This window comes from Coloeus monedula (assembly GCF_965178545.1).
Source record: "Coloeus monedula genome assembly, chromosome: 7".
Classification (NCBI taxonomy): Eukaryota; Metazoa; Chordata; class Aves; order Passeriformes; family Corvidae; genus Coloeus; species Coloeus monedula.
Window position 1 is genome coordinate 24,810,189 of NC_138787.1, and position 26,186 is coordinate 24,836,374.

General features: G+C 59.4%; 2 protein-coding genes across 2 annotated transcripts; both read left to right on the forward strand.

Moving 5' to 3' along the window:
* Positions 1–9,149: 9,149 nt before the first annotated feature.
* CRYBA2 (crystallin beta A2) lies at positions 9,150–11,507 on the forward strand (the record flags this gene model as incomplete). Its single annotated transcript, XM_082284975.1, has 4 exons — positions 9,150–9,310; positions 9,734–9,875; positions 10,932–11,074; positions 11,360–11,507. The coding sequence occupies 4 exons, from the start codon at positions 9,150–9,152 to the stop codon at positions 11,505–11,507; spliced, it is 594 nt and encodes a 197-aa protein (XP_082141101.1).
* Positions 11,508–15,737: 4,230 nt separating this feature from the next.
* On the forward strand, positions 15,738–19,795 carry FEV (FEV transcription factor, ETS family member; the record flags this gene model as incomplete). Its single annotated transcript, XM_082285480.1, has 3 exons — positions 15,738–15,789; positions 16,788–16,862; positions 19,284–19,795. The coding sequence occupies 3 exons, from the start codon at positions 15,738–15,740 to the stop codon at positions 19,793–19,795; spliced, it is 639 nt and encodes a 212-aa protein (XP_082141606.1).
* Between the last annotated feature and the right edge of the window lie 6,391 nt (positions 19,796–26,186).

The following is a 26,186-nucleotide window of genomic DNA, read 5'->3' on the forward strand; positions in this document are numbered from 1 at the left end:
ACATGTAACACACTAGGCACACACGTCCTGCCTGTGTGGCTGATTGCTGCTTGTAGCAGCCTGCTGGGGAAGGGCAGCCTGGCCCTGGCAGCACTGCAGAGCCGTGGCAGGCACAGAGAGCCCTGGCACAGTGCTGGCCCAGGGTGGAGTTTGGCAGGGCTCTGCCAAGCACCCAGGTAGGTCTCAATGGTCTGCTGGCGCCAAGGGAGCTTTAACTGCTGACAGTGCAGGCAGCGGGGAGGGAAGGCAGGAGCAGGCAGCAGGGAGCAGGGCAGAGGATGAGGGGTGCCACATCTTGCACACCTCTGCCTTGATTCACTCCCAGGACCTGCACTTCCCAGCCCTTCCAGAGACTGTCTGACTGTCCAGGGCGGGTGTTTCCTGTTGTGCACCCTAAGCCTGCCGGAAAGGTGCCAGCTCCTGCTGGTGGCAATCTCTCTGCCTATGCTTGCTGTGGAAGGGTGTGGGGGGTGGGGCTGGCAAGCCGGTGGGTCTCTTCCAGGACAGCCCTGCTCACTGCCTGCCCTGCTCTCAAAGCACAAGTGCTTGATCTGGACACCTGTTCCATTCCATGTCCTGTCCCATCCCTCCCCGCCAGCAGCCAGAGCAGACATTCAGAGCCTGGGGCTGCTCCTAGCACCATGGAGGCTGCAGGGAGTCACAGAGAGCCAGGAGATGGGACAGCAGTGAACCTGCTTTCCTCCCACCTCAGGATATTGTTTGGGAGTGGAAAGATCCCTCACCTCCCTACTGTCTATGCCTGCCTCTGCCTGTGATTTCTCTGCCAGCCCTGAGCTGCTTCTGCCCTACCTCTGGCCCAGGAACTTCTGTAACACAGGATCCAGTTCTAGTCCCACCATGCTCAGGGATGCTCTGAGTTCACAGGTAGAGCCTGAGTCCATCTGCAGCCTCTCTGCAAACACCAAAAAGGCTCAGGAGAGCCTCTCCTGGAGGAGAGGTTGGAGGTGAAGGAGCTCAGGAGTGTGCTAAGAGACAGGAAGATTCCTGCTGCTTTCCCTCACCCTCATGCAGCTATGCACAGGACAAAGCTCAGCAGCCCCAGTCCTGGAGCAGGAGAGGCCTGTTCCCTCCTTGGGGTGCCCCTGCAAGGGGCAGAGATGAGGCACCTTCTAGGCTTCCTGTTTGGGCAGATGTTTTGGGAAGTTTCCAACAGGTGGTGTAGGAAGGGACCAAAACCAAAGAACATCTCCAGGGTTGCTGTGCTCCCTGCATCCCTCCAGAGCTAAGTGTGCATCCTAGCCTGGGAACAGCCCCCAGATGGTGCGGTGATTGGCCATCATTGTGGTCATGGGCCCCCTGGGGCTGTGTGTCCAGGCTCTGTGTCTCCTGCTACCAACCCTGGCAAAGTTGAAAAGCTGAGAAAGCACAACACATCCCCCGATATGCACAACCCTCTGCAGCTGCCCCACTCAGGCTGGGATCAAATAGAACACGATTAATAACTCTGAGCAAAGCCAGACCCTGCTGTCCATGTGCTCCAGTCGCTGCACGTGTGTCCCTGTGGGGGCAGAGCCTGGCCGAGATGGTATCTGGCAGAGCAAGGCTGTAGAGGTGCTGCCGTGCCGCCTCCGCTTTCGCTTAGCTGCTCCAGCACCTCTGGGCTGTCTTATGCCCTGGTTTAATTGCCCCCCTGCCATCTTCCCATCCTGCTCTCCCTGGTCCAGCTCTGCCAGCCCAATGGCACTGGAACGCTGTGACACCGTTTAAAGATGGGATGGCCCCGGGAAGCCACATTGCCCTGAGGGCTGTGTTAGCCGGGGAATGGCTCTCTGGCAGGGTTAGCACCCAAGGGTGAGCTTCTCCTCATGCTAGGAAGAGCCAGAGGTGTTAAACACCCACTTCTACATGTCAGAGCCAGTGCTGGTACCAAGGGCTGCACCAGGCTGGCACGGGATGAGGCACAGTGGGGTATTGCTGTCTGTGCTGGGTGGTGCTGTTCCCCAAACCCCAGGCTGTTCATGGCCAGTGGCACGGCTTTGGGGACCTTGGGACCTGGGCTGGGGATTTCCGTGGCACAGTTCCGCACCAGGAGGATTTGCATGGAGAGGGCAGGGTGCAGGAGGAGCACTGGGAAGACGCAAATGCTCAGGTTTGCATCTGCACATAGGCATAGTTGCACACAGGTGTGTATGTGCATGCATGCCTGTGTGTTTGCATAGGTGTTTTAATGTGTGTGCCCTCCCTGGCAGGCAGGGCAGAGCTGGTGCATCCCTGTCCTGTGTGCACGTGTGCATGTTCTGCTGCTGAGCTGAACGGGTGGTGCTGGCCGTGCCCCTGCTGCGCTCGCTGCTCTGTTTCCTGGTGTGCGTGCACCGGGTGAAGGTGTGGGTGTGAGCAGAGGTGTGCACTGTTGCTGGCAGCCTGTGGGGTGCTCATGTCCTGCCCAGCCCGGATGGGGTGTGCCATCCTGGGGCAGGCACTGCTTCACTTCAGGATGTGGCAGAGGCAGCTGGTCGTCCTCGGCACCCCAGTGCCCTGGAGGGGACCAGCCCACAGGGCTGTGTAGGCATCCCAAGGGCTGAGAACCAGGGTGGTGTGAGCACCCCTAGACCTCGACTGACTCCACCCAGCCTGTTTGGCACACCTCTGCTGTGCCTGGAGGAGGTGCCCAGGCAGAGCAGAAGCTCCCTGCCCCTGAAAGTCAGTCTGTCCCAGCACCACTGTGGGTACCCTGAGAGTTTGTACAAGGACACAGGCTGCTTGTGTCCCTGGGGATAGGCTAATGTTGGAGATCAGGGCGCTGCCCCAGCCTGCTCCTGGCCGTGACCAGACTTGGGACAGGGAGCAAAGGGATTGTCCTCGCTCTGTGCTGCGGTCCTACACTCCCCTTGCCAGGCTGTAGCTTCAGATGCAGTCACCAAGCAATGGGGTCATCCCACACGTCACCCCCAGCTGAAGATAACAAGGAGAGGCAGTCCTCAGTCTTCCTGGGCTCTGGGATGAGTTTATCACCCTTTGTCAGACAGGGTGGAGGGGAGAGGTGGGTCCCAGGCATGGATCTGCGTTCTGCTGTGGTGAAACTACAGGCAGTTCTCCACATTCCAATCCACTCCTGGCCATGGGGAGTATCAGGGACAGCATAGGTACAGCCTGGCATCCTCTCCCCTGCACCTACAGACCACTGGGGTGAGGGGACATATTTTACAGTTGCCCCCAAAAAAAGGGCTTTGCACCCCCATGAATGAAAGGAATAAGGGAGACTCCTGCTGATGAACTCAAGAGGCTGGGGGGAAAACCCAGAACTTACACTAGTCCTGCATTTTGGAGCATATCAGCTCCATCCTCCCACGGGGCCTCCAGGGAAGGGGTGAGCAATGGGGCTCCTCTCTTCCCAGCCGGTGGCTCTGGGAAGTGCGTGGGCAGCCTGCCCAGGGGATGGACACTGAGCAGGTTGCCAGGGCTGCTGCTTCTGGCCCAGCTGTCACCGGCTTCGGGAGCCCTGAGGCAGGATGTTCTGTTCCTGCAGCAGTGCCTGGCTCAGCCCCCGCCTGTGCTGATCCTCAGAGCTGCTGGAGGAGGGGACCCGCCACTGCCAGCCTTTTCATCTCCCTTCTGCACGAGCATCACCCAGGCTTGGGCTGCCTGCCACTACAGATGTGGCCAACAGGGGAGTGGAGGAGCACTGGGGTGCAGTGGGACCGTAGCCAGGTGCCAGCTGAGCTGGTATCTCCTGGCTCTGAGGCTGCCAAGGGCTGCCAGCCTTAATCTTGTACTCTGCACCTCCATGACAACACCTTAGGCTCTGTAGGTAAAGCTGGGATCTGGGAAGCTGTGCTCACCCCGTGGTACCCCTCCAAATATGATACAGTGTACTGAAGGAGATGCATCAGCAGCTGCATCCAGGCCACACTGGGTGTGGGGTGGGACGCGCTCCCCTGTCCCCATCACTGCTCCCTGGGACTGGTCTGCACTGGGCACTCTGCGAGGACCAGCAGGTTTCTCCAGGACACTGAAGCTATGGGTGGTGGCACCTGGAGGTGCCAGGCTAAGGTCACCTCTGGTAACAAGCAGGAGGTCACAGTGGCTGGCATCAGTGGGCTCCCTTTCAGGTCAGGATCTGGACCGTAGGACCATAGGACCAGATACTGGCTCCTCTGCCCCAGTGCCTGGCATCCCCATCTGGGTAGGGTGTGACAGAGGGGACACCTCAGGCTGAATGGGACATGCCACCCTGGATTCCCTTTTGGAGCAGCCTGGCTTGGTTTTGTGCTGCTATCTGTTCCCTGCCAGGGCTGGGCCAACCCGGAGAGGCAGCAGTTGTCACCTGCTCACACCCAGGCTGTAATCCACAGGCAGGAGGTAAGCAGCTGGCGGAGCCTCCCTGACCTTCAGGTGGGATTAGTCCCCATGGGAACAGTGGGGAGCAGGCAGGTGAGGCCACAGCTCCCCTGGCAGTTCGTGGGGACTCTGCAAGGCTGGCAGAGCTGGGGACTGAGCACACCGCCATGCCGGGGGCAGCCAGAGTCAGGTTGTGAATGGGTGGCACAGGGTGAGCCAGAGTCCCTGGGAGTATCCTTGTCCTGGTGGGTTGTTGCAGGTGCAGCTCCAGAGCTGTGGGTTCCACAGGGCACAGTGGGCACCCATAGTCCCACAAGGAGGGGGTGAGCAGCATACCTGGGGTGGCCAGGGTGCCAGTGGGGGCAGCAGGTGGGCAGGTCTGGAGAGCAGGTTCCAGTGGGGGTACCGGTGACTGGCTGAGGGCCACGGGTGCTTGTGGAGAGCTGAGACTGGGGTGAGGGCTGCTGCATGGAGCACCATCTCAGCCAGCTGTTTACAAGACCAGCTGTGAGTGAGAACGTGTGGGTACCCCTTGCATTGTGTCCCACTTGCTATGCCCTCACTGCATCCCTGCCCTTCCCTAGCTGTTGGTGACAGTACCCCGAGACCAGCCAACATCTTGGTCCCCAGTGGGTTCCTCTCCAGGGCATCCCCTGGACTCATCCTGCCCTGGGGGCAGCAGGAGCTGTAGCTGGTGTGCGCCAAGCCCAGCCTGGGGGAAACCCGAGTGCCTGGAACCTCTCCCGGCATGGAACAGCTGGCAGCCCACGGTGTGCATGTGCACCTGCGTGGGAGCTAATCCCAGCAACATCTGCCAGGCTCTTTGTGACCCAGGAGCTTCTGGCTGCAGGGATGGGATGGCTGGGTGCACAGGGCACGTGTGTGTGGGGTGGCTGGCGTGTGCCATGGCTCCCTGGGCAAGGCAGTGCCTGTGTGGCGTGGCTTCTGTGGCAGCTGTGTGCCTGTACACATATGTGGCGTGTGGCCAGCAAAGCTTCTGGAGGGGACAAGTGGCACTGGGGACACCAGCAACCCTCTTGGCTCTGGGATCCGGGGATCCAGCAGGTGAAGTAGGGGTTTTGGATGGGATTAACCAGTCCTGGTGTTGCCATGTTCAGAGCAGCCCCGAAGCAAAGATGACTGGGGAGAGAAGGAGGGTGTTTGCATCCTTGTCAAGGAGGATGATTTCCCAGGGAAATGAGGCTGGGGGAGAAAGGGGAGGAAAAAGGGAGCAGTGGGGCTGTGTGGGGGCAATGACACACCACCCCTGATCTAATCAGCCAGACCCTGCAAATAAAAGCCACCTGTTTTGGCCCTGGCAGCAGGAAGCCATCCCTAGAACAAACAGAGCACCAGGCAACTGGGAGAAAGACAAACAGGGGCCGGCACCAGCTCCATCTGCTCCTGTTCGGCCCAGCCCCCAGACCTCCAGCCCCCTGGAGTGGCAGTGCAGCCCCCAGCAGGCCTGGGGAGAAGGAGAGAGCAGCTAGAGGTCCTTGCAGGGTGTGAGCGGGGCTCAACCCGTGGTGTCAGCCAGATGGCCTGCACACAGCTGTGCTGCCCTGGTCAGCTAGCTCAGATATTCATAACCTCAGTGGCTACAACTGGGTATTGCCACAGACATGGCATCAGCACCAGGGCTCCTGGGCAGCACCTGCCTCACCTCTCCCTGCTCAGCTGCCCCAGCTGTGCACTGTCCTGAGACCAGTGCCTGCAAAAGGGGTACATGGTCTGCAACATGGGTACAACCCATGGTTGGCATGGTCTGGGCTTGGCATGGAGCACTTGGGTGACCTTGTGCTCCCACCATGCCCCCGGGCTGCCGGCTGCCGCGCTGTGCCCAGTGGCACAGAGAAACATGATCTGTTTTGCTAGTGCAGGGAACAAGCTGAGCTGGGAGCAATGAGGGGCCCTTATTAAATTAGCCTATGCAGGAGGCCGTGGGTGAGTGCTAACCAGCTCCCACAGCAAGTATTAGCAGCTGCCCTTGAGCAGAGTCACTGCCTGCCCCCTACCAGCCTCGCTCTGTCCCTGTTCCCAGCTGGGCAGGTGTGGCTGGGGGCTGGCAGGTGACCTAGCCATGGGAATGCTGGCTGGTGACAGAGACTGCCTGGAGATGGCCCGGGGAGGACAGGCTGCATCAGCATTCTGGGATGCAGTAGGAGAGGGCTCCTTGTGAGTGACCCCACTGATCCACTGTGCCCTGATGTGGCTGTGACTCCCATGTGGCTGCCCTGAACGCACCGAGCAAGAGGTGAGGCACGTCCCAGTGAGTACAATGTGCTGAGAATCAAGGGAGGGGCACAGTCTGCATCTGGGTTTCTCCCCTGCACCATTTGCCTTCCAGTGCTTTTGTCCAAAATGTTGTATGGGGATGACTGAACTGTTTGCATGCTCCTCGTGGCACACCACCAGTGCCCCACAGATCCTGTAGCACACCATACAGTGCCCCACACACCCTACATGCACATCCCATAACAGCTTGCAGCATCCTACACATTCTGTGGTGCCTCACGCACTGGGGTTCTGTAATACAGCCCACAGTGCCCTGCACCTCAGAGTCCCCAGCTGCCCTCATGCCTCAAGCACCCCAAACTAACCAGTGCCCCACACCTCTGTTCACACGGCCCAGGCAAGGGGTGGCAGCCCCGTGGGGGGACCCTGCGGTGCACTGGCTCTGCATCTTGCCTCACCTTCGCCAAGGTGATGGCTTCCCTAAACGCTGCCCAGGCCTGTCTCCCAGCGTTTTGAGAGATGCCCCCAGCCCACCAGGCTGCACCAAGGTGCTCTTCCTTCTCCAGGGAGCATCCCTATCCTTCCTTCCACCTTCTGCTTCCCCAGACAGCTCCAAGAGGGTCTTCCCCCTCCCTGCTAGGAGCACTCCAGGCAACGCAAGCTGAGGGTCGCCTCCCCAGCGCCTGTCCCCGGCCAAGGGCCACTAATGTCCCTGAGCTGGAGCCTGCTCCAACCGCTGCCGGGCTGCACCCTCTGGTGGGACCCGCAGGCATCGGCGCGGACTCGCACCGAGCCCCGGAGCCGTGGAGCAGTGGGGAGGACACGAAGAGGACCCTCGAGTCCTGCCCCCAGCCCGTCCTTGCTGTCACCCCTCTGTCCCCGATTCTTGCTGATGCCAGGCTAACACCACTCCCAGCTGCCCACACTGCACTCTCCATAACCAACCATGTCGGGGCCACTTGTGATGTTGACCCCATGCCCAGGACCCCCAGAAGGGCTGGAGTTTTCCTGGGAAGGTTTGAGGTGCTATGGCCCAGCCCTTGCCCAGCGGCCAGCATGGCACCTGCCCAGCTGAAGGTGGGGAGTGCCTGGCCTCACCACAGACTACACAGGGATGCTGCAAGAAACACTGCTGCCTAGACACCCAGGATTTCACAGCTCGACAGGGCACTCTTCCTCCTTTCCAGCCTGTGTTGGCCTCATCCATCCCAGCTGCTGGTGGGAGACAGTGGGGATATCTGCATGGCATGGTGCAGTTCCAGGCAGAGCTGGTCCTGCTGTCCAGGTGAGGGACACTGCTCTGTCCCAAAGCTGGTCCCCTCCCGCTGTGCATGGTGTCCCTTGTCCAAATGGGAAGTGAGTGGGAGCACAGGGAGCTCTTTGTCAAGCCAGGGGACATGCCCAGGACATTACAAGCATGTAACTGGTGACCATTAGCACCCAGTCTGCAGCCAACGCAGGAACCCCTGCAGGGCCTGTCTGGAGAAGGGACCCATGGTGGCAGAGTCCCACGTGGAGGGGCAGAAGCAGCCCCAGATAAGCCCTGTGTTCCAGCATGAGGACATCAGTACCCCTCAGCTCCCAGATGGTAAATCCCCACTTCACCCTGGCACCTCCTTCCCACCAGCCTCAACCCTGGCAAAGGCTGCGGGTGCCCTGGGAAAGGCTGGGTCCCTAATCCCTGGGCCAAGCGGGGACATTGTCCGTGGGCAGAAAGGAAAGCGGCGCGTCAGGCCCTTTGCCCATTGTGCCCTGAGCCGCTGCGCAAACACAGCCCAGCACTTTCATTGTCAGCCGCGCTGGGCGCGGGGGGGCCGCTCTCGCCACACTGCCTAAGTGGAATGGACAGCCGGAGTCTGGGGTGGGCGAGCAGCCCGTCCCCCCCGCATCCCCTGCCTGCTGACACAGCGCCCTGACCGCCTGCACCATCGGCACTTCAGCGCCCGCCTATAAAGGGCGAGGGGAAAAGCCGGCGCCGGCACCGCCACCTTCGCCTCTGTGCCCTGCCCTGCCGACCAAGTAAGTACCAGGCTGTGAGCCCCCAAGACCCCACTGCACAGGCGCTGCCACGCTCCCTTCACCCCACACCAAGCCCCCACCCGACGCTCACCCTGGGGAAGGGCAAGTGGCGGGTGCTGTGTGGCACAGCGGGAGTGCCCTGCGCGGGCAGGAGGGACCTGGCAGGAGGGATGGAAGAGCCAGGCTGCTCTACCCCAGGGCTACACTTGCACCCGTGTCTGAGCTGGGGTCACGGCCGCCTCCCAGCAGTGGGTACAGTGCCGCTGCACCCAGACAACTCCTGGAGCCATCGCAGGGAGCTTGGGAGAAGAAAAACTGAGGCAGTTCTGGGTACATCACATGGAGAGATGGGGCATTGCAAATTCCCCCTGCAACTTGGGGTTCACTGGACAGAGATCCCCCAGCACCAAAGGAAAGGGAAAGGGAAATGCCCCCATGCCAGCCTGGGAGGGCAAAGGGCCAGTGGCATGGGATGTGTGAGGGCAGCACCACTGGCATCCCAGGCTCAGCGGCAGGCAGCGGGGTGGCTGGGGGCTGACAGTGGGCACCTGCCCTGGGGTGATATGTGGGGCTCTGCCAGCAGCCGAGTGACCCGTATGACCAGCAGTGAAGCCATGGACACCCTGGGGCAGTACAAGATCACGGTGTGGGAGGAGGAGAACTTCCAGGGCAAGCGCTGCGAATTCCTCATGGAGTGCCCCAGCATCATGGAGCGCGGCTTCCGCAAGATCCGCTCCATCAAGGTGGAGTCTGGCCCGTAAGTGCCCCGCCAGCCCCGTGGCCCCTTGGCACACCCCACTCCAGCAAACCCACTGCTCCCAGGGGATCGTTGGGAGCTGCTAGGGAGCCAGAACACCCAAGTCCTTCCTCAGCTATGACACAGCCTCATCATGCGATCTTCCTGCTTGCGCTCCTTGTGTGGTGCCCCAGTTTCCCCATCTGCTGTTCAGGGAGACCCTGCCGAGCCAAGGTCCAGGTTGGAGGCAATGGTGTGGCTCTGGGGAGAGGGGCCCCACTTTCAAAAGGGACATTTGCTGCTAGCAAGGACCCCAACGTCTGTGACAGACCCATAACCTGCCAGGATGTCTCTGTCCCCTGCCCAGAAAGGAGAAGCCGACCCCTGGCTAATCCTGGGGACTGTGTCACACATCCCTGAGGGTTTTCCTCCTCTCCCCTCCAGCTGGGTAGGCTTCGAGTACCCTGAGTACCAGGGACAGCAGTTTATCCTGGAGAAGGGTGACTATCCCCGGTGGGAGGCCTGGAGCGGGAACAGTGGCTACCGGACCGAGCACCTCCTCTCCTTCCGGCCTGTCAAATGCGCAGTGAGTTACTGGGACACCACAGAGGGGGGGCTCAGGGCAGGCAGAGCCTCCTCCAGGCAGCCCAGCAGGGAGGTGGAGAGGGACAGACTGGAGGATGACTTACATGGGGCATGGGATGGAGGGGTGAGGTATACACAGAGGTACCTGTGAAGTGGAGGAGTAGCTGCACCCACCAGCTCCCACCTCCCTGAAAAGATCCTAGGATGCTTTTTAGGTCTAAAATTTAGCCTGAACCACAGTTCCAGCTCCTTCTGCTTTGTGCTTTGGAGAGTCACCTCCCAGATTGGGATCCCAAGGCCTTGTCTCCCAGCCCCAGTTACCGGGGATGGGGTGAACAGAGAGGAGCTGGCAGGACCGCAGGGATGCTCAGGGTACAGGGTCTGTTCCCCTCCCGTCCAGGGTACCTGAGCCGTGCCCGGGCAGGCGCAGCTCTATCGCTCCATCTGCAGAGACACTGGTGCTCGCAGCAGCGGCACGTCTGCGCCTCCGAGCGGGGGGTCCCCCCCCAACTTTTAATAATCGCCAGGCAGATATGTTCAGGCTTTAATAAAGGGGATGTGATAAGATCACTCCTTACTGGCAGGACTGCTCCTCAGTGCAGATAGATGCATGTGGGGGCTGGGCACGGGGGACAGTGCTGCATCACTCAGTGTCCCAGCCATTAACCCCTCCATGTCCAGCACCCAGAAAGGCCCCACAGAGCTGAGGGGATCTCTCTCAACATCCTGCCTTGCCCTGAACCCTCCTGTAACCTTGGGGAGCATGACGATGCTGAGGGCAGCAGTCTGTGTGGGTCTGGAGGTTGTAGCCACTGTAACTCTCACTGACAGCTGTGCATTGGGACTGCAGGGACATGGGAGCAGCATCCTCTGGGCAGTCCAGAGGTGTCCCACTGAAGGGGTGCCAGGCTGTAGGACAACCCCATGCATTGCACCAAAGCCGGTTAGGATCCCAGGCCTCTCACAGTGCCTTGTTTTGTGTCGCACTGATGCCACATCCCCTATCCCTGGGCAAGCCAACCCATTCCTGCTGACCTCCAGCTCTCTCCCTCCGCAGAACCACAATGACAGCAAAGCCATTCTCTACGAGGCTGAGAACTTCCAGGGTCACAAGTTTGAGCTGAGTGACGACTATCCCTCGCTGCAGGCCATGGGCTGGGGCAACAAGGAGGTGGCGTCCATCAAAGTGAACGCCGGAGCGTGAGTGCAGCCAGTGGGGCAGGGACCGGGGGGTGTCAAGAGCAGAGGTTCAGCAAGCACCTCCCTCCTGTATAACCCCAGGATGCGGAAGGGGGACCCCCTCAAGAAAGGGATGCCTTCCTGCTACCTTTTCCTTGAAAATACAAGCCATTGGGTATTTTTTGTCCCTCTCCTCCCAGGGCAAGCAGAGGGGTGGGATGGGATGGGATGGGATGGGATGGGATGGGATGGGATGGGATGGGATGGGTTTTGGCTTGGGGCTCTGAGCCAAGGGTCTGCCTGCAGGTGGGTGGCATACCAGTACCCAGGATACAGGGGCTACCAGTATGTGCTGGAGCGGGACAGACAGAACGGCGAGTTCAAGAAGTACAATGAATACAGCAGCCAGGCCCACACCAACCAGATCCAATCCATCCGCCGCGTCCAGCACTGAACAGGGGCAGGGCTGTGTGCCCTGCAGCCTCCAGGCTGCTGTGCAATAGACCTCTATCCGGTAGCAAATAAAGGCATTTGTCAAAAAAAGAGTGCTCCTGCCTCTGCTCTGCTCCTCAGGGGGCTGCCATGCTGGGAGAACCTTCTGTGGGGTGGAAGGTGAGGTTTCTCCTTCCCCAGGCAGTTTTGGGTCCATGGCCAGCTCCATCCTGGGCTGAGCTCTCTGCACCCCACGTCTTGTCCATGCACAAAGAACAGAGGGGCTGCAGAACAGTTCCACTGCTGTGATGGTCTGGCTGGGAAAATGGGAACTTACTGGACAAAGAAAGGGCTGGAGGTGGGAGGGGGCATCCAAGATGGTTGTGCCCTGGGAAGGGGCATCCAGCGGGGTTGTGCCCTGGGTTCTCCTCCCAGGATCAGTGCTGGGGAAATTGATTGCTACAAAGTCTGTGAGCTCAAGGTCCTCCTCCTCCTCTGCACCCCTCCGGAAGAGAGAAGGGGGTCCCTGCCTGCTGTGGGCCTGGGAAGGAGGAAGAACATAGGGGTCATGTGGGGCAGGACGGGACACTGACACAAATGGGGCAGCCACAGTTGTGTCAGGTTTGGGGGCACTGGCACAGAGGGGCTGGGGGTGGGGAGGTGGGTTGTGCAGGGGCCAGGGGAAGAAGCTCTCAGGGCAGTGTTCCACAGGTGGGAGGGGGCTTGGCTTGGTGCTCTCAGGTGTGTGTGCCCTCCCCCAGCCTTGCCACGCCAGCATATCCGTGCCAGTATCCGGCTCCGGGACACGGGCAGCCCCACCCAGCCTCCTCCTCCTCCGGCACCCTTTCCCAGCCTCCTCCTCCTCTTCCATCTGGCTCCAGCACCCTAAACCCTCCTGGGGTGCAGGCTACCCATCCCGAGGTGCTCCCTGCACCCAGGACATCCCTTCCTCTTCCTCCTCTTCTTCTATCCTGCACTGGCACTCCAAAACCCTCCTGGGGCACAGGCTTTCCGTCCCGAGGTGCTCCCCACATCCAGTACATGGATGCATGGTGGAACAATTCTGAGTGTCTCAGATGCCTGGGTCCCCCAATGCCCACCCTTGCTAAAATCATGCCTAGCCCTGAGGCAAGGAGTGTCCCAGAAGGGTGCTGTGAGACTGGGTTGGGGGTCAGTCTGGGCACACCCCTCACCCAACAGCGGGCAGAGACCTCAGCCCTGGTGTGTGTGTCAGCATGTGCATGAGTGTGAGTGTGTGTGTGTGTGTGTGTGTGTGAGCTGCACACGACCGTGCACACAAGTGATCCCTGCATGGCTCCTCTCCCCTCCAGCCCCAGTGCTGCCGTGCAGAAGACCCAGCACCTGTGTATCCCCATCCCACACAGCATCCCAGCTGCAGGGTGCCCCCCAGCCCTCCCCTGTCCCCTCCGTGTCCCCACTGGCCCCACCCCACCACGGCCCCACGGCCTCTCCCCCTGCACAAACACATTCCGGCACACCTGGCCAGGTGCAGCCAGCCCAGGGCCACGTCAGCTCGGCTCCACTCCACAACGCCGGCTCCAGGTGAAGCTTTCCCGGGCGCCTGCACGTAGGGCTGCGATGGGGGAGGTAGGGGTGGGCTGTGGGGGTCATTGCAAAGTCTGGGGTCCTTATTGCTTCACCTGGGCTGGGGGGAGAGCACTGGAGTGGGGGGTGGGGGGCAGACTGCCTCTTGCAGTCAGAGAGACCTGCAGCTGCTTCCAGCTGGGTGTTCATGTGTCCGGACTCTGTCCCCAGAAGTCCCACAGACCTGAAACCTCATCTCCTAGATCCCCTGCAGACCCAAAGCCCAGTCCCTTGGTCCCTCATGGACATGGTCCCTGTTTCCTGGATTTCTCATCTACCCTGCCTTCCCCATCCTCTGGGTCTGCCCCAGCTCCCCCATGTCCCACCTCCCCCACGAACCAGGGGTCACATCGCTCAGGTCCCCATGGACACAGGGCTCCCCAGCTCTTAGGATCTGGCACTCCCTGCCTTTCTGCACACCACTGACCCCAGGTCACTCAAAGACCTCGGTTCCCTCACACCCCACTTTAAGCCCCCCACCCACTGGCTTTCCCAGGGACCCGGGCGTCTCCATCCCCAGTACCCTCCAAAGCACCCCCATCTCCTGCTCCTGCAGCCCTAACCCTATTTCTCAGCCAGATCCCTACTGCACCCCTGCCCCCTCCCCACTCTGGGCTGATGCAGTGTCCCTCAGCCCAGACCCCCCCTCCATGCCCTCCGCCATGCAGGTTTGCAGGAGGAGTGTCATGGTCACTCCGGCTGCCAGGAGAGAAGGGGTTGGTGGGTCTGGCATGCTCCTCACCTCACCCCGCCGTCTCCGGGGCTTGTTTTCCGTTGCCTGCGGTTTGTTTCAGTGACTCAGGCAGCGAAAGCAAGTCCGGGAGGCTGCGGAGCCACTGCTGGGAGTGCTGCCCTTGAGGGGCTGGGGAGGACAGGGATGCAGGGAGCAGCCAGCGCTGCTGGGCTGTACAGAGCTGGGCACCCCACTGAGGGGTTCACGGGAGCTCAGGGGACAAGTTGGTGGAAAAGAAACTTTTTAAGAGCTGTTACATTGGTGGATTGGTGGGGAATTGCTGGAGGAATACCATGGGCTCTGCTCATGTCTCCCCTTGCCATCATCTGCTCTTAGTCTGTGATGGAGATGGACACCAGAGGTGGAGCATGTGGAGCAGAGGTGGAGCTCAGTAACCAAGGGACCCTCGGTTTTCTAAACACTTTGTACACCCCCTGCAAAGAGGAGACACCAGTCCTTTTGGGCTGTGCCACCCTGACTGAGCATCGCTCTCCTGGGGCTGCAGCTTCTTATGCAGGGCACATTTTGGCTGCAGTATAAATAATAACAGTGAGTCTGGCATGGCCATATCCCGGTTTCCATTAGGTTCATATCTTGCAATGATCACTTTCCAGAAAGGCAGCTAAATCCAGCATAAGAGCTCATCCTTCTGCCAGACATCAATGAAACACCACAGGAGAAGTTGTGAGCTTGGCTGTATGGTGTGGGACTCAGAGTAGAACTGGTGACAGCTGTTGGCACACTGCCTGGCTGCCTCAAGCTGTGGGATCCTGTGGAGGGCCCACTCTTGACCCCAGGGACAGAGACTCTGACAGCACCTCACAAGTGCATATAGCAGCTGGAGCCACGGGTGACAGGGAAAATCCTGGCCAGATGTGTCTTTTTGGAGCTGGTATCCCCTTTCTTCGTTGTAAGTTTCTCCACGAAATACCCTCCTGTCTTCAGAATGTACCCAGGGCTGCCCAGGATGAGCAGATGAAGATGGGGCCATCGTGCTTTGTGTGGGTGTTGGGGGTTACCCAGCTTCTACAGATCCTAATAAAGATGTGCAACAGGTTGGGACAGGGCGGGGTGCTGTGGGATGATCACAGGCTTAACTGTCCCTGAGGCAGGGACTATTCAGAAGGGCACAGAGGAGCCAGGGAGGTGGCAGAGCTGTGGTATGACCTGGTGCCACCAGCTGCTGGAGACGCACTTACCCCCCCTGAACCTGAGCACTGCAAAGAAACCCCATGACCAGTGTCCTGGAGGTGGAGGGACCTGGTGGGGACTCAGCTGGCCCATCCCAGGGCTCTGGGAACTCCAAGGAGACCCCAGGACTGTGCTGCCGACGCTGGAGTTGGGGAAGGGGCAGGCACGGACCCCGATGGCCAGCAGCACTGTGGCTCGGAGAGACAGACGCCAGGGGGACAATGCCGCTGCCGATGCCGTGCAGAGAGATGCAGGGTCCGAGGCGATGCTGGCCGATCGGCGAGTCGGGAAGCGGGATGCTGGTGGGAGGCCGGGGCCGGGCAGTCTCCAGGCAGTGTCCGAGCCCGCTCCCAGCTGGGATGTCAGCGCCGTGTTTGCGAAGAGTTAAGGAGGCGGAAGAGGCAGGAAGCGGCCCGAGCCGCTCTCCATAGAAACCCGCGGCCGTGATTAAAGTCTGATGCGGGCCCGATAGCGGGGGGAGCGGGGGGGGGCAGCGCCCGCTTTAATTACAGCGGAGGAAATTGCTGGAGCCGGGGCCCCAGCCCCTGCGAGTTGCCTGGAAACTCCCCCCTCCCCCGCCTCCCCCGGCCCCTGCCCGTCCCCTGCCCGTCCCGCTGCCATTTATTCGCCATCAGCTGCTCCCTGATAAAGTGGAATAATAATAATAATAATAGGGGCAGGAATATTAAAACATGCAGCCCGCGGGCCGCCCCCACAGCTGCCATGAGACACGGCACCGGAGCGGTGCCACTGCTGCTCAACATGTACCTGCCAGGTACGGGCGGATCCCTCGGCCGCTGCCCCACCGCAGCGCCGTGCACCGCACAGCACCCAGCCCCTGCCCGCCCTGTCCCGCTGAGGCCCTGGGGCTCTCCTCTGCCCCATCTTCTTCCAGCGTCCACCCTGTTACCTCCTCTCCCTCTGTCCATTCTCTCTTCCTGCCTCCCAGCACCACAACCATCCCTTCCTTCTTCCTTCCAGCTGTCCTCACAGCCTTCCACACCCACATACTCACCTTGCCATTCTTCATCCTCCCACCGTCACCCTGTCCTTCCATCTCTTCATCCACCCTTCTTTTCTTCCAACCTATCTTTCCACCCACGCACCCACCCTACCCCTGTGATTCCATCCATCCATTCTTCCACCCCACCCATTTGTCCCTGCATCCCCCTTTCCATCCCTGCTATCAGCCAACATCTCCATCTACCCAGTGTCCCTTCCATCAGCCTGTTTTCCCATCACCTTACCCATTACCTGCCCTTCCTTCCATCCGCCCATCTCTTGCACTTTCTTTCCTCCATTTAGCCACTCGCCATCGTCTCTTCTGTCTTTCCATCCATTCACCCATTTCCTTCCTTCCTTCCTTCCTTCCTTCTATCCATCTATCCATTTTTCTCTCCTTTCCACAGCGGTCCACTCCCCAAATGCCGACAGACATCCTTCCTTCCACCCACCGCTCCTGTCACCCATCCTGCCACCCACCCGCCTCCTCTCCCTCTCCCCCTGCCCCACAGCTCTCTCCCTCACTCCCTCTCTCCTCCCTACCCCAGCCCACGGGATTTTCTATTCCTATTTAAAAGCTTCCCCGGCTGGGTCGGAAATCGGATTTCCTTTTTCCTGGACGCGTTTCCTGGCTTCGCCGCAGCGGCGGGGCAGGCAAGGGGGAGCGGCCGGGGGCTGCGGGGACGCTGCCCGCGGGTGGGCGCTGGGGGGTCGCTGTCCCGCCTGGCTCCAGCCCTCCCTACACTCCACCCGCGCCTCTTTTTCCCCCAGATCCAGTCGGGGAAACTTTGTTCAAAGACGGGAAGAGCCAGGCGTGGGGGTCTCTCAGCCCCGGCGTGCAGAAAGGTAAGAGCACTGCTGCCCCTTCCCCCGGACAGGCCCTGCTCCCCTCGGCCGGCACAGAGCGGGGACTCCCGGGACACTCGCATTCTCCCCCGCCCAGCAGCCACCGGGGACCCTTTCCCGGGCACTGCCCATGCAGGACACGGGCACCGCGGAGTCCCCGTTCCCTGCTCCTGCGAGCGCCTCGGGCTGGGAGCATCCTGCCGCCAATTCCCACGGGAAGAGCGGCGAGCCCCGACGGTCGGAAGCTCCCGTCCCGTGGGATCAGAGGGGGAGAGAGGTACTCATGCCCCCGAGCCCCGCAGCGGGGAGAGTGCAGGGTCCTAGCTCCGGTCTCCCAGGAGCTCCGGGACATCCGACGGGGAGGGAGCTGCCAGCCATCCCGGGAGTGGGGCGGGCTAATCCGGGCTCGGGAGATCCGTTCCGGCGAGTGGAGAGAAGAGTTGAGACATCATCCGTGAGGAAGCTGCCAGTGAAGTGCTGGGGCAGAGCTGGGAAGTGATGGGTTCCCGGGAACCGGAGCCATCCATCTGGAAAAAACCACGCAGGGGTCACGGGCATCGGCCAGCGCTGGCCAGGGAGCAGGCTGGAGCCTGCTTTGGAGTACAGCAGCACTGGGCATCGCGGGGCCAGCACTGTAGTGTTTGGACCGTGTAGCTTGCCTGCTTGCAGGAAAACAGGGGCCAGGGGTGTTCTAAGCAGGAAAAATGGAGCCCTGGTTTAGTGGTGGGAGGGGGAGAAAAGATGGAACTGGGGGAACCCTTTTGCCTCTGCACTGCAGACTCTGCCCAGCCATACTCAAGCACTGTGCTGCAGTGAGAAGGATCTTTTTGGATTCCTGGATATTTCCTTAGGGAGCTCTCAGGTGCATTATCATGGCACCCTGCAGCAGGTAGGATTGAGCCTCACCATCCCACCAAGATGCACCCTCCAACACCTCCCTGACCTCCTTGCATGGGGTGGAACACCCGCGGGTGGGAGATAGCTGGAGGCCGGGGTGGGGGCTGTGGGGATGGAGAGGAGGCAAGGGCTGCAGCTGCACCCTAGGGAGGAGAGATCCCCCACCTTGGTCCCAGGATGGGGAATTAGGAAATACAATGCCTTGGAAAGAGCTGGGCTCAACTGCCTGGATCAGGATGTCTGAGTGGGTTTTGGTGGAACAGGGATGGATGGAGAATGGCTTTTCCCTGCTTCTTCTACAGCAAGATCTGGGTAGCACCAGATAAAATAGGTGGGTCTAAAACAAGCAAAACAAGGTGGTTCTTTGTGGGAAATGTAATAGAGCTGTAGGACTGCTTGCTGCAGAAGTCATGGGTGCTAAACTTCTGTATAGGATCTAAGCACCTTTAGACAAAATAATGATAGAAAAGCACAGGGATAACTGCAAAGGCACATCCTCTGCTCTGTAAAGAGACTGTGCTGCAAGGGCTGGCATCAGGAGCAGGGATGTGCAGGGGATGCTGCTCAGAGGAGGCAGAGTGGGGTGTCTAGGTAAGTGCAGGGCTGCTCTGCAGGGTGGCCAGGTCCCAGCAGTAGGATTCCTCCTTGCCTAAAGGTCCAGACTCCCTCTCCTCTCTGACCTCTGGCCAGACTCGATGAAGCATGCCCTTGTGCTACACCATGGGCATGTGGAGGTGTGCCAGGCTCCAGTGTGTGCACAGCCTGGCGCAGGGGCACCACAGGCACCCACCGAGGATACTCCTCAGTGCAAGCTGCAGATGCAATGGCCATGGCTCAGGGAGGACATTTTTCCTCTGGAAATAAGGACCATCACTGAAGCCTGATTCAAAGCCGCAGAAGGTCATGCTATGTCCTCATCTCTCCCTCTCCTGTACCTATCTGTGCCCCTCTGTGGTGTAGTTCAGATGAGCGTTGCACCCTGACTTGAGCTGATCATGGAGATGTTTGTGCAGGGCACAATGTCCCTAGAGCAGGGGCTGTGCTGTGACACCAGCCCAGTTTCAAGCAGACATGGCTGTGGGGAGTATTTGTGTTGGGATAGATCTGGGTTCTGCCAAAATATCTCCTTCTTGAGGCTGCCAATAAAAGAATAAGTCCACGTCCTCACATGAAAACAAACAAGCAGGTATTCATCTTCAGTGGTGTGTGAATGTGGGTGGGAGGGATGGGGACACCCTGGATCCAGACCCACTGCAACCTGTGTTGACCTCTGAGCACTCCTCCTCCACCCCAAGGTGCAGGGGCTTCTTCTTGTCCTCATACCTGGGGTGTAGGATGGGGTTGGGACGTTGCAAAGGAGACATAACCTTGTTACCATTGCAGGGAAGATGCAATGAGGCGCAGCCGAAACCTGGGTGCAGGAGGGGGCAACATAACAGTGGGTCAAGGGGCTTGGGGCATATCCTGTACCTCACCTTGTGCCCTGGGAGGGAGCTTTAACCTCTCTGGGGCCCGGCCTTGCAGGTAGCGGGCAGATCCAGCTGTGGCAGTTCTTGCTGGAGCTGCTTTCGGACCGGGCCAACCTGAACTGCATCGCCTGGGAAGGCACCAACGGGGAGTTCAAGCTGATCGACCCTGACGAGGTGGCACGGCGCTGGGGCGAGCGCAAGAGCAAACCCAACATGAATTATGACAAGCTGAGCCGAGCACTGCGCTACTACTACGACAAGAACATCATGACCAAGGTCCACGGCAAGCGCTACGCCTACAAGTTCGACTTCCACGGGCTGGCGCAGGTGTGCCAGCCAGCCACCCCCGATCACGCTCTCTACAAATTTCAGGGCAACCTGGCACCACTGCCCTTCTCAGGCATCTCCAAACTCAACCTCATGACTTCGGGAGTGACACCAGCTGGCTTCTCCTACTGGCCTGGCTCCAGCCCATCCCTCTACCCTGGGCATGGGCTCCAGCCCTCAGCCCCGTTCAGCGCTATGGCAGCCTCCCACCTCAACAACATGAACAACCATTACCATTAGAGGCTTGGCTGTGCCAAGTGGATGCTCCATGTCCCTGGAAGCATGGGGCTGTGGAGTTGGGAAGCTCAGCAGGGAGGGATGGGGGATGGGATTGTGCCCTGCTCTTATTTGCCCCCTTTTAGATTTGGAGTGGTGTGGGGGCGGGGGGGTGCTTGCAGGGTAGCTGGGTTGGTTCTTTGATGTGGGTGGCTGGAGGAGAGAAGCCGTCTAAATTTAAGATGAGGAAGTATCCATGATCCTGGGGACAGATGTGGATACCTAAAGCAGGGTGTGAATGGAAGGAAAAACCATGGGCTCCCCTCCTGGCAGGGACATTGCCCCACCTTTCCTTTGCAACATGCTGCCCGCTCCGTGAATATCCTGCCCTCCCTGTTCCCTGCAGAGGGGAGTCAGGAGCTGGGGCCCCAGGGCGGCTGTGTCCATGAATGAAGGTCCCACTGAGCAGGGACAAAGAAAGGGGACCTTCCTTGACCACTTGGTCCCCTCACCTTTGTCTCCAAAGACTTCCTTTCCTCCATCCCTCCTACACCTGCCGCCTGAAGGCAGCTTCCTTCAGCCCTCAGGAGAAGCCTTGGTCCGGAGGGCAGATGCTTTCTATGGGTTCTCTCATGCCAAGGGCAGGGCTCTGGGATTGGATGTGCCAGGGACAAGTGTGGGGCACACTGCCAGCCCTCAGGGCAAGGCCAGAGCCTGGAGGCAGCATAGCCTGGTCTCTGCAACTCCACCCTCTCCCCAGTGCCCGAGGATCACACCACAGACAGTCCCTGACACCCTGCACATGAGCCCGTGTCCTGCTCATCACTTCCAAGATTAATTGTTCCAGTTTTACTCCAGCTTTAGCCCCTCACATGCAGGGCTTGGTGGGACACCCCCCCATAAGTAGGAACATCCCCAGGGACAAGGCAGGGCGAGCGGTGGAGCAGAAGAAGGGATGACAGCAGGACTGGGAGCCCCAGGCACCAAGGGGCAGCCCTGGGTCTCTGCCCCTGGGTTCAAGGAACTGCCCCCATCCTCCAGAGCAGGACTTTGGCCCAGTGGATGCAGAAGAGCTGGGCACGCTGAGCTCCACACTGGCTGGGGGGTGGGATTGGTCTTCAATAAAACAGAGAGGTGCTGTGACCTGTGTCCTCTCCTGTCTGAAGGGAGCTGGTGAGAGGTGGAACCACTCAGCAAATCCTCTTCCATCTGAGGCAGAACACCTTCAGGGCTGGGGTGGGAAGGACGTTGCCAGTGTCTGCATCACCTTTTCTCCAGGCATCCCCTCTGGTTCTTACAGCCCCCAAGAGATAGGACAGAGCTGGAAACCTCTGGGTTCCTTGAAACATGCCTTCAGGAAAGTCACATACGCTGTCTCAGGCTCCCAGGCTTGCAACAGAGATCAAACCGGCTGTGTAGGGGGAGTCATGCAACCACCCAGACCATGGAAGGAGTGGCCAGCCCCCACCTCCTCTCCCTTCGTGCCCCAGATCACAGCAGTTCCCAGATCTGGGGGCTCCATGCTGCCACTTCTGCATCCCGCCAGGGTCTGGTCACTCTCAGAGCCTTGGTGGCATCTGCTCCAATGCATCCTCACTGCCCTAATCAGCTTGAGGGAGTGGGATCTGATGCCAGTGTGTCCTGCAGGGAGAGCTCAGGCTGAAGTGCGGGGGCCTGATGCTGCTAGCAGAGAGGCCATGGGTGTGAAAGGAGTTGCAGGGACTGGGTGGGGGGCTATCCCTACCTCCAGGCTTTCTGAGTGTTGCACAGCCTGGTTCCCAAGCACGGCAGGAGGTGAAGTGAGGGGGAAAGGGAGGAGTTACCCCCACACAACCAGTGCCGAGATAGGCTGGAGACAACCCCTGCCCCCAAGTTCGGCTTTACAAGGGCAAAATAGGGGAAATGGCCACAACTGACTCCCTCAGAGAGGGGCAGAGGGCTGTGCCCTCGCCGGGGAAGCCTGCTTCAGGGCTTAGGTAACTGCGTGACGCAGGGCAGGACACGGATTAAGAGATGTGGGTCACTAGTAGCTCCTCCCTTCGCCCCCCCTTCCCGTTCCTCTGCCAGTGTCTGCACCAGGGAAGCCCAGGTGAGTCCAGCCCCCGCCTCACGCCCGACTCTGCAGTCCGGATTCCTGATAGATTGGAGGCGGGATATGCTAGGGAAAAGGGGGACATACCTTTTTGGGCGAGGGAGGACCACCGCACACACCCAACAGGCTGCAGCTATGGCTGGCTTGGCTCTGCTCTGAGCTCACCTGGCACAGTCCCACCGCTCTGTCCCCAGGGTGCCACGCCAAAAGCCGAGCGCCAGCCCCGCACTCCCTAGGGACGGCAGCCAGGAAGGAAGCGGGAGGGACACCCATGCGGGACTGCACCAGCGCTGCTCTTGCCCGCCTGAGGATGCAGCCGGTGTCACCATGGCAACTCGGGATGCTCCCATCCCCAGGCCCCACTGGGAACCACCTCCCCTCACGACACGTTGAGCCTATCGGAGGGGTGAACAGAGCACCACCTTCTCCCAACCCAGCCCCCCCCCCCTGCCCGGAGCCCTGTCTAACCCTGTCCACCAGCAGTGCTGCTTTCTGCAGGTTTCTTCAGTCACCAAAACCACCGGCTCGGAGCAGACTGCAGCAAAATCCTGCCAATGGGCAAGCAGGGCCGAGCCCAGCACAGCTCCCCGTGGAACATCATCCCTGGCCCTGAGCAGGGGTGCCCAGCCCACGGAGCAGATGGGGGAGCACTGTCTCTGGCAGTGGGGTGCAGCAGCTGGTGGGGAGCCTGTTTTATGTGGGTGACAGCTGCTCTCAGTGCACCCATGGGCTTCCAACCTACCTGTGGGGAGTCCTTGGGTGCCGGGTGCAGGGTGAGATGGGGAACACAGCCACGAAGGGCTTCAGCCTGTGCTAGGAAGAGTGAGGGAGCAGAGCACATGGCCTGGCAGCTTCTTCTGCTGCCCTGTGATTAAAGGAAGACAGATTTTTTTTTGGTACTAAAAAAATAAAAACAAATGTATCTTTGTATCTGGCTTTGCTCAGCTGGCAAGAGGGCTTCCCTTACCTCAGCCTCTTGCCAGCATGACAGGGGGACCCCTCCAACTTCTCCAAAACCTTCCAGTCCCCCAGTAATGGATCAGAGGGGGAATGGAGTAGCCCCTCTCCTATTTTATTGAAGTCATGTTGTCACTGTCTTCATTTCTCATGCTGGGAAGAGCCTTTGCAGCACAGCCAGGCCATGCCTGACCTGGGGCACACAGTCTGCCTCCCTGCCCACTCCTGCACCCTCTCCAGCTCTCCCAATTCCCACCTATTTCCTTCTCTCCTCATCCTGGCTGCACTGGCTCCTCAGCCCCCTACCCCCAAGCTGCTGACTCACATCCTCTCTCCAGACACCACCTCCTTTTGGCCTGGCTCCCTGCAAAGTGCTTCATGACTTAGTTGTGGCTCAGCCAGTGCCTGCAGGTGCAGGCAGCCAGGCTCCAAAACCCTGTGTGAAGTCCCTCCAAGGAAGCAACAGTGATGCTTCCAGAAGATGCTTTCTCCCTTGGCAACGTGTTGAGGGCTGGAGCTGTACTACCACCAAAACCCAAACCTTGTCTCTGCTGCCACCAGCTCTCTGGTGCCCATCATGGGCAGCCAGGGAGAGTGTCCTGGTGCCACTGCTGCCTAGCTGTACACTGAGACCTTGGTGTGGACTTTGCTGAGGGCAGGAGCTGAGTAGCAGCAGGACTGGATTAATGCACTAATGCCAGATTATGCTCTAATGCAGGACTTCTGATGAGGGAACAGTCCCTGTTCCAGCCCAGGGGACACTCATTCCCTGGGCCAGACTCCCCACATCTGCCCTGGGTCACAGCTTGGTTCTGCCTGGCTGTCCCCCAAGGAGCTCAGTCCTCAGAGGTGACAAAGGACTGTGAGACAGGCAGGGGACACAGCACAGGGAAACTTCCATGCTCAGCTCTCGGTGAGCTGGAGGTAATGACCCAGACTGTACAGTGGCCCTCTGCTTTGCCAGGCTCTGGATTCTGCCAGGCAGAAGGATTAACCATCACAGTAGGGCTCCAAGGTAGCCAGTTCCCCTTCCTCACCTGCCCCAGCTTCCTGGCACAGAGCAGTCCCCAGTCTGTCCTCCTCAGTCCCAAACACATCAGCCAGGCAAGGCCACAGGCCATGCTTTGGCTACAGTGGGAGCCAAACTGTCTGCCATCCCACCTCCCTCAGTTTCATGCCTGCCACTGGGCCACCCTTGGCACAGGCAGAGCTCTTGCAGGTTTCCACCCAAGCTGGGCGTGTCTTCTACCAGATGAGACCCTGGGGCAGCATCCTGCCCCTCCCTGGGTACAAATTTCTCATCAGACAGTTTAGTCTGGGACCTGACATATTGTCTCTGCCATTTGCTGCCACCTCCCTGGGTCATTTTGCCCACGTATTCCCCCACAGGCACCCCACTAGCAGCTGCGACTGAAGTGCCATGGAGCAGGGAGGCCACCAGAAACCTGCACCCACAAGCCATCCCCATTTCAACAGAGCAGCAAGAGCCCAAAGCTGCACTGGAGCCACTGTTCGAGCAGCTCCCACAGAGGCAGAAGAGAGACCTTCTACTTCCATCTGCATCGAGGAACACGTTATCCATCATCCACGCAAACGAGGAAAGGCTTGCACAGAAAGCTGGGCCCAGGCAGGTCCTTCACCAGCCATGCAGGTGCTGGGTCTGCATCATCCAGAACATGTTCCTCCCATGGAGCATCTCCAAGTCATTCTGGGGGATGATGACAACTCTTAAGAGCACAAACACAGCTTCCCTGCTGTTTATCTGACCGGAAGAGGCATGGCTTGCCAGGCTGGCTGTTCATGTTGCCCATCAACTCCATGCTCCAGTGCCATGGCCAGCTCATCTAGCCCATGGTGTTTGCTCCACAGACAGAGAATTCAGGCAAGGAAAGTCCCACAGAGCTGTTTTTCCATGACTCCAAGGAGAAACTCCCTTTTTCATGTGTGACTATGCATCCTTGGGACCCACTGCCACCCAGGGTGCCTCTAACAGCCCCATGAACCTTTGGGAAGGAAGATAAGGGTGCTATGGCCTGAGAAGAGACTTCCTTGGGGCAGGAGGGACCAAACCCACTGCGGGCTGCAGTCCCCACCTCTGCTGCTGCAATGTGGAGTAGATGGGGCATCCACTGTGAGGCGTGGAAAGGAGATGTGTTGCTGCTGGAGGAATTTCAAACTAGGAAAGTACTGGGGTCCCTCACCTGGATCCCTGCAGTGACTGATCACTGACCTGGCCCTGCTGCTCTACCTCCGAGTCCCAAACCCAGTGTGAATCCTCCCATCCCTGCAAGCCCAGACACTGCCAGGCCCTGTGGCTGCCAGCACAGGGGGCTTCCCAGCCCCTCCTGAGAGAATCTCAGTCCCTCACTGCTCCTCAAAGAGCACTGGTGGCTGAAGGGATCACAAGTTTGGGGACAAGCGCTATCCATTCCCCTTGCTGCTGCCCAATAGCTAGCTCCTGAGTCCAGACCATCAATCATGCAGCAGCACAGGGGTCTGGCATGTAAAATCACACAGTTTTTAAGAGGCGAAAACCAAGCTCCTGAGCCTCTCTGAGATTCCCACCCTCAGTACCCAGCCCTGCTTGTGTTCCCTCTCATGTCCCCTTTGCCTTGGGGGATCAGAAGGCTCCCAGACAAGGTAAGATTAGTACTCCCCCTGCCTCACTCCCCCCAGCAGCTGTACAAGGTCCTCCGGGGGAGGGAAAATCAGACATGTCTCCCTCCCTCCAGTAAGGCTCTGGCTGAGCCGATGATGCATATTTAAATGCATGGGAGCATCTAAGCTCCTCTCTCATTCCTTCACATTTCCAGGGACTCCAAGCTGTCTTCAATTACCAGTCTGCAATTAGCTCTTCCTAAATCCCCCAATGAGGCCTAGCACTCTTAATCAATGAAACACAAGGGAGGAGGGGAAGGACATGGCCTCACTGCAGCTGGAAGCATTTTAAAAGCCTGGGGATTGGAGCCGGAATAACCCTGTGAGTGTTTCTAAGGAGATCTGTAGGGTGGGAAAATCCTCCAGTGCTGGGAGGCTGTTCAGCTCTGTGGAGGAGACTCTGGAAAGCCCTGCAGCTGGGAGTAGAGATCACTGGACAACCACCACAGCTCAGGGTGGAAATAGCTGGCACCAGTGGCTCGGGTGTTGCCCTGTGATGCAGCAAACCACCATGCTTGATTCTCACTGCACCTCAGTTTCCCTCTCTGCAAAACGCTGCTGTGGGAGAGTCAGGCCTCCCCCAGCAGCCCCACAGGAGCTCTAAGGCTCCAATTCCACCAGTTTAAGCCAAAGTTACCTTTCTCATGACAAGATGTGGATATGGCCAAATTTGGGGTGGGTTGTGAATGTATTGTGGCCCAGACAGCT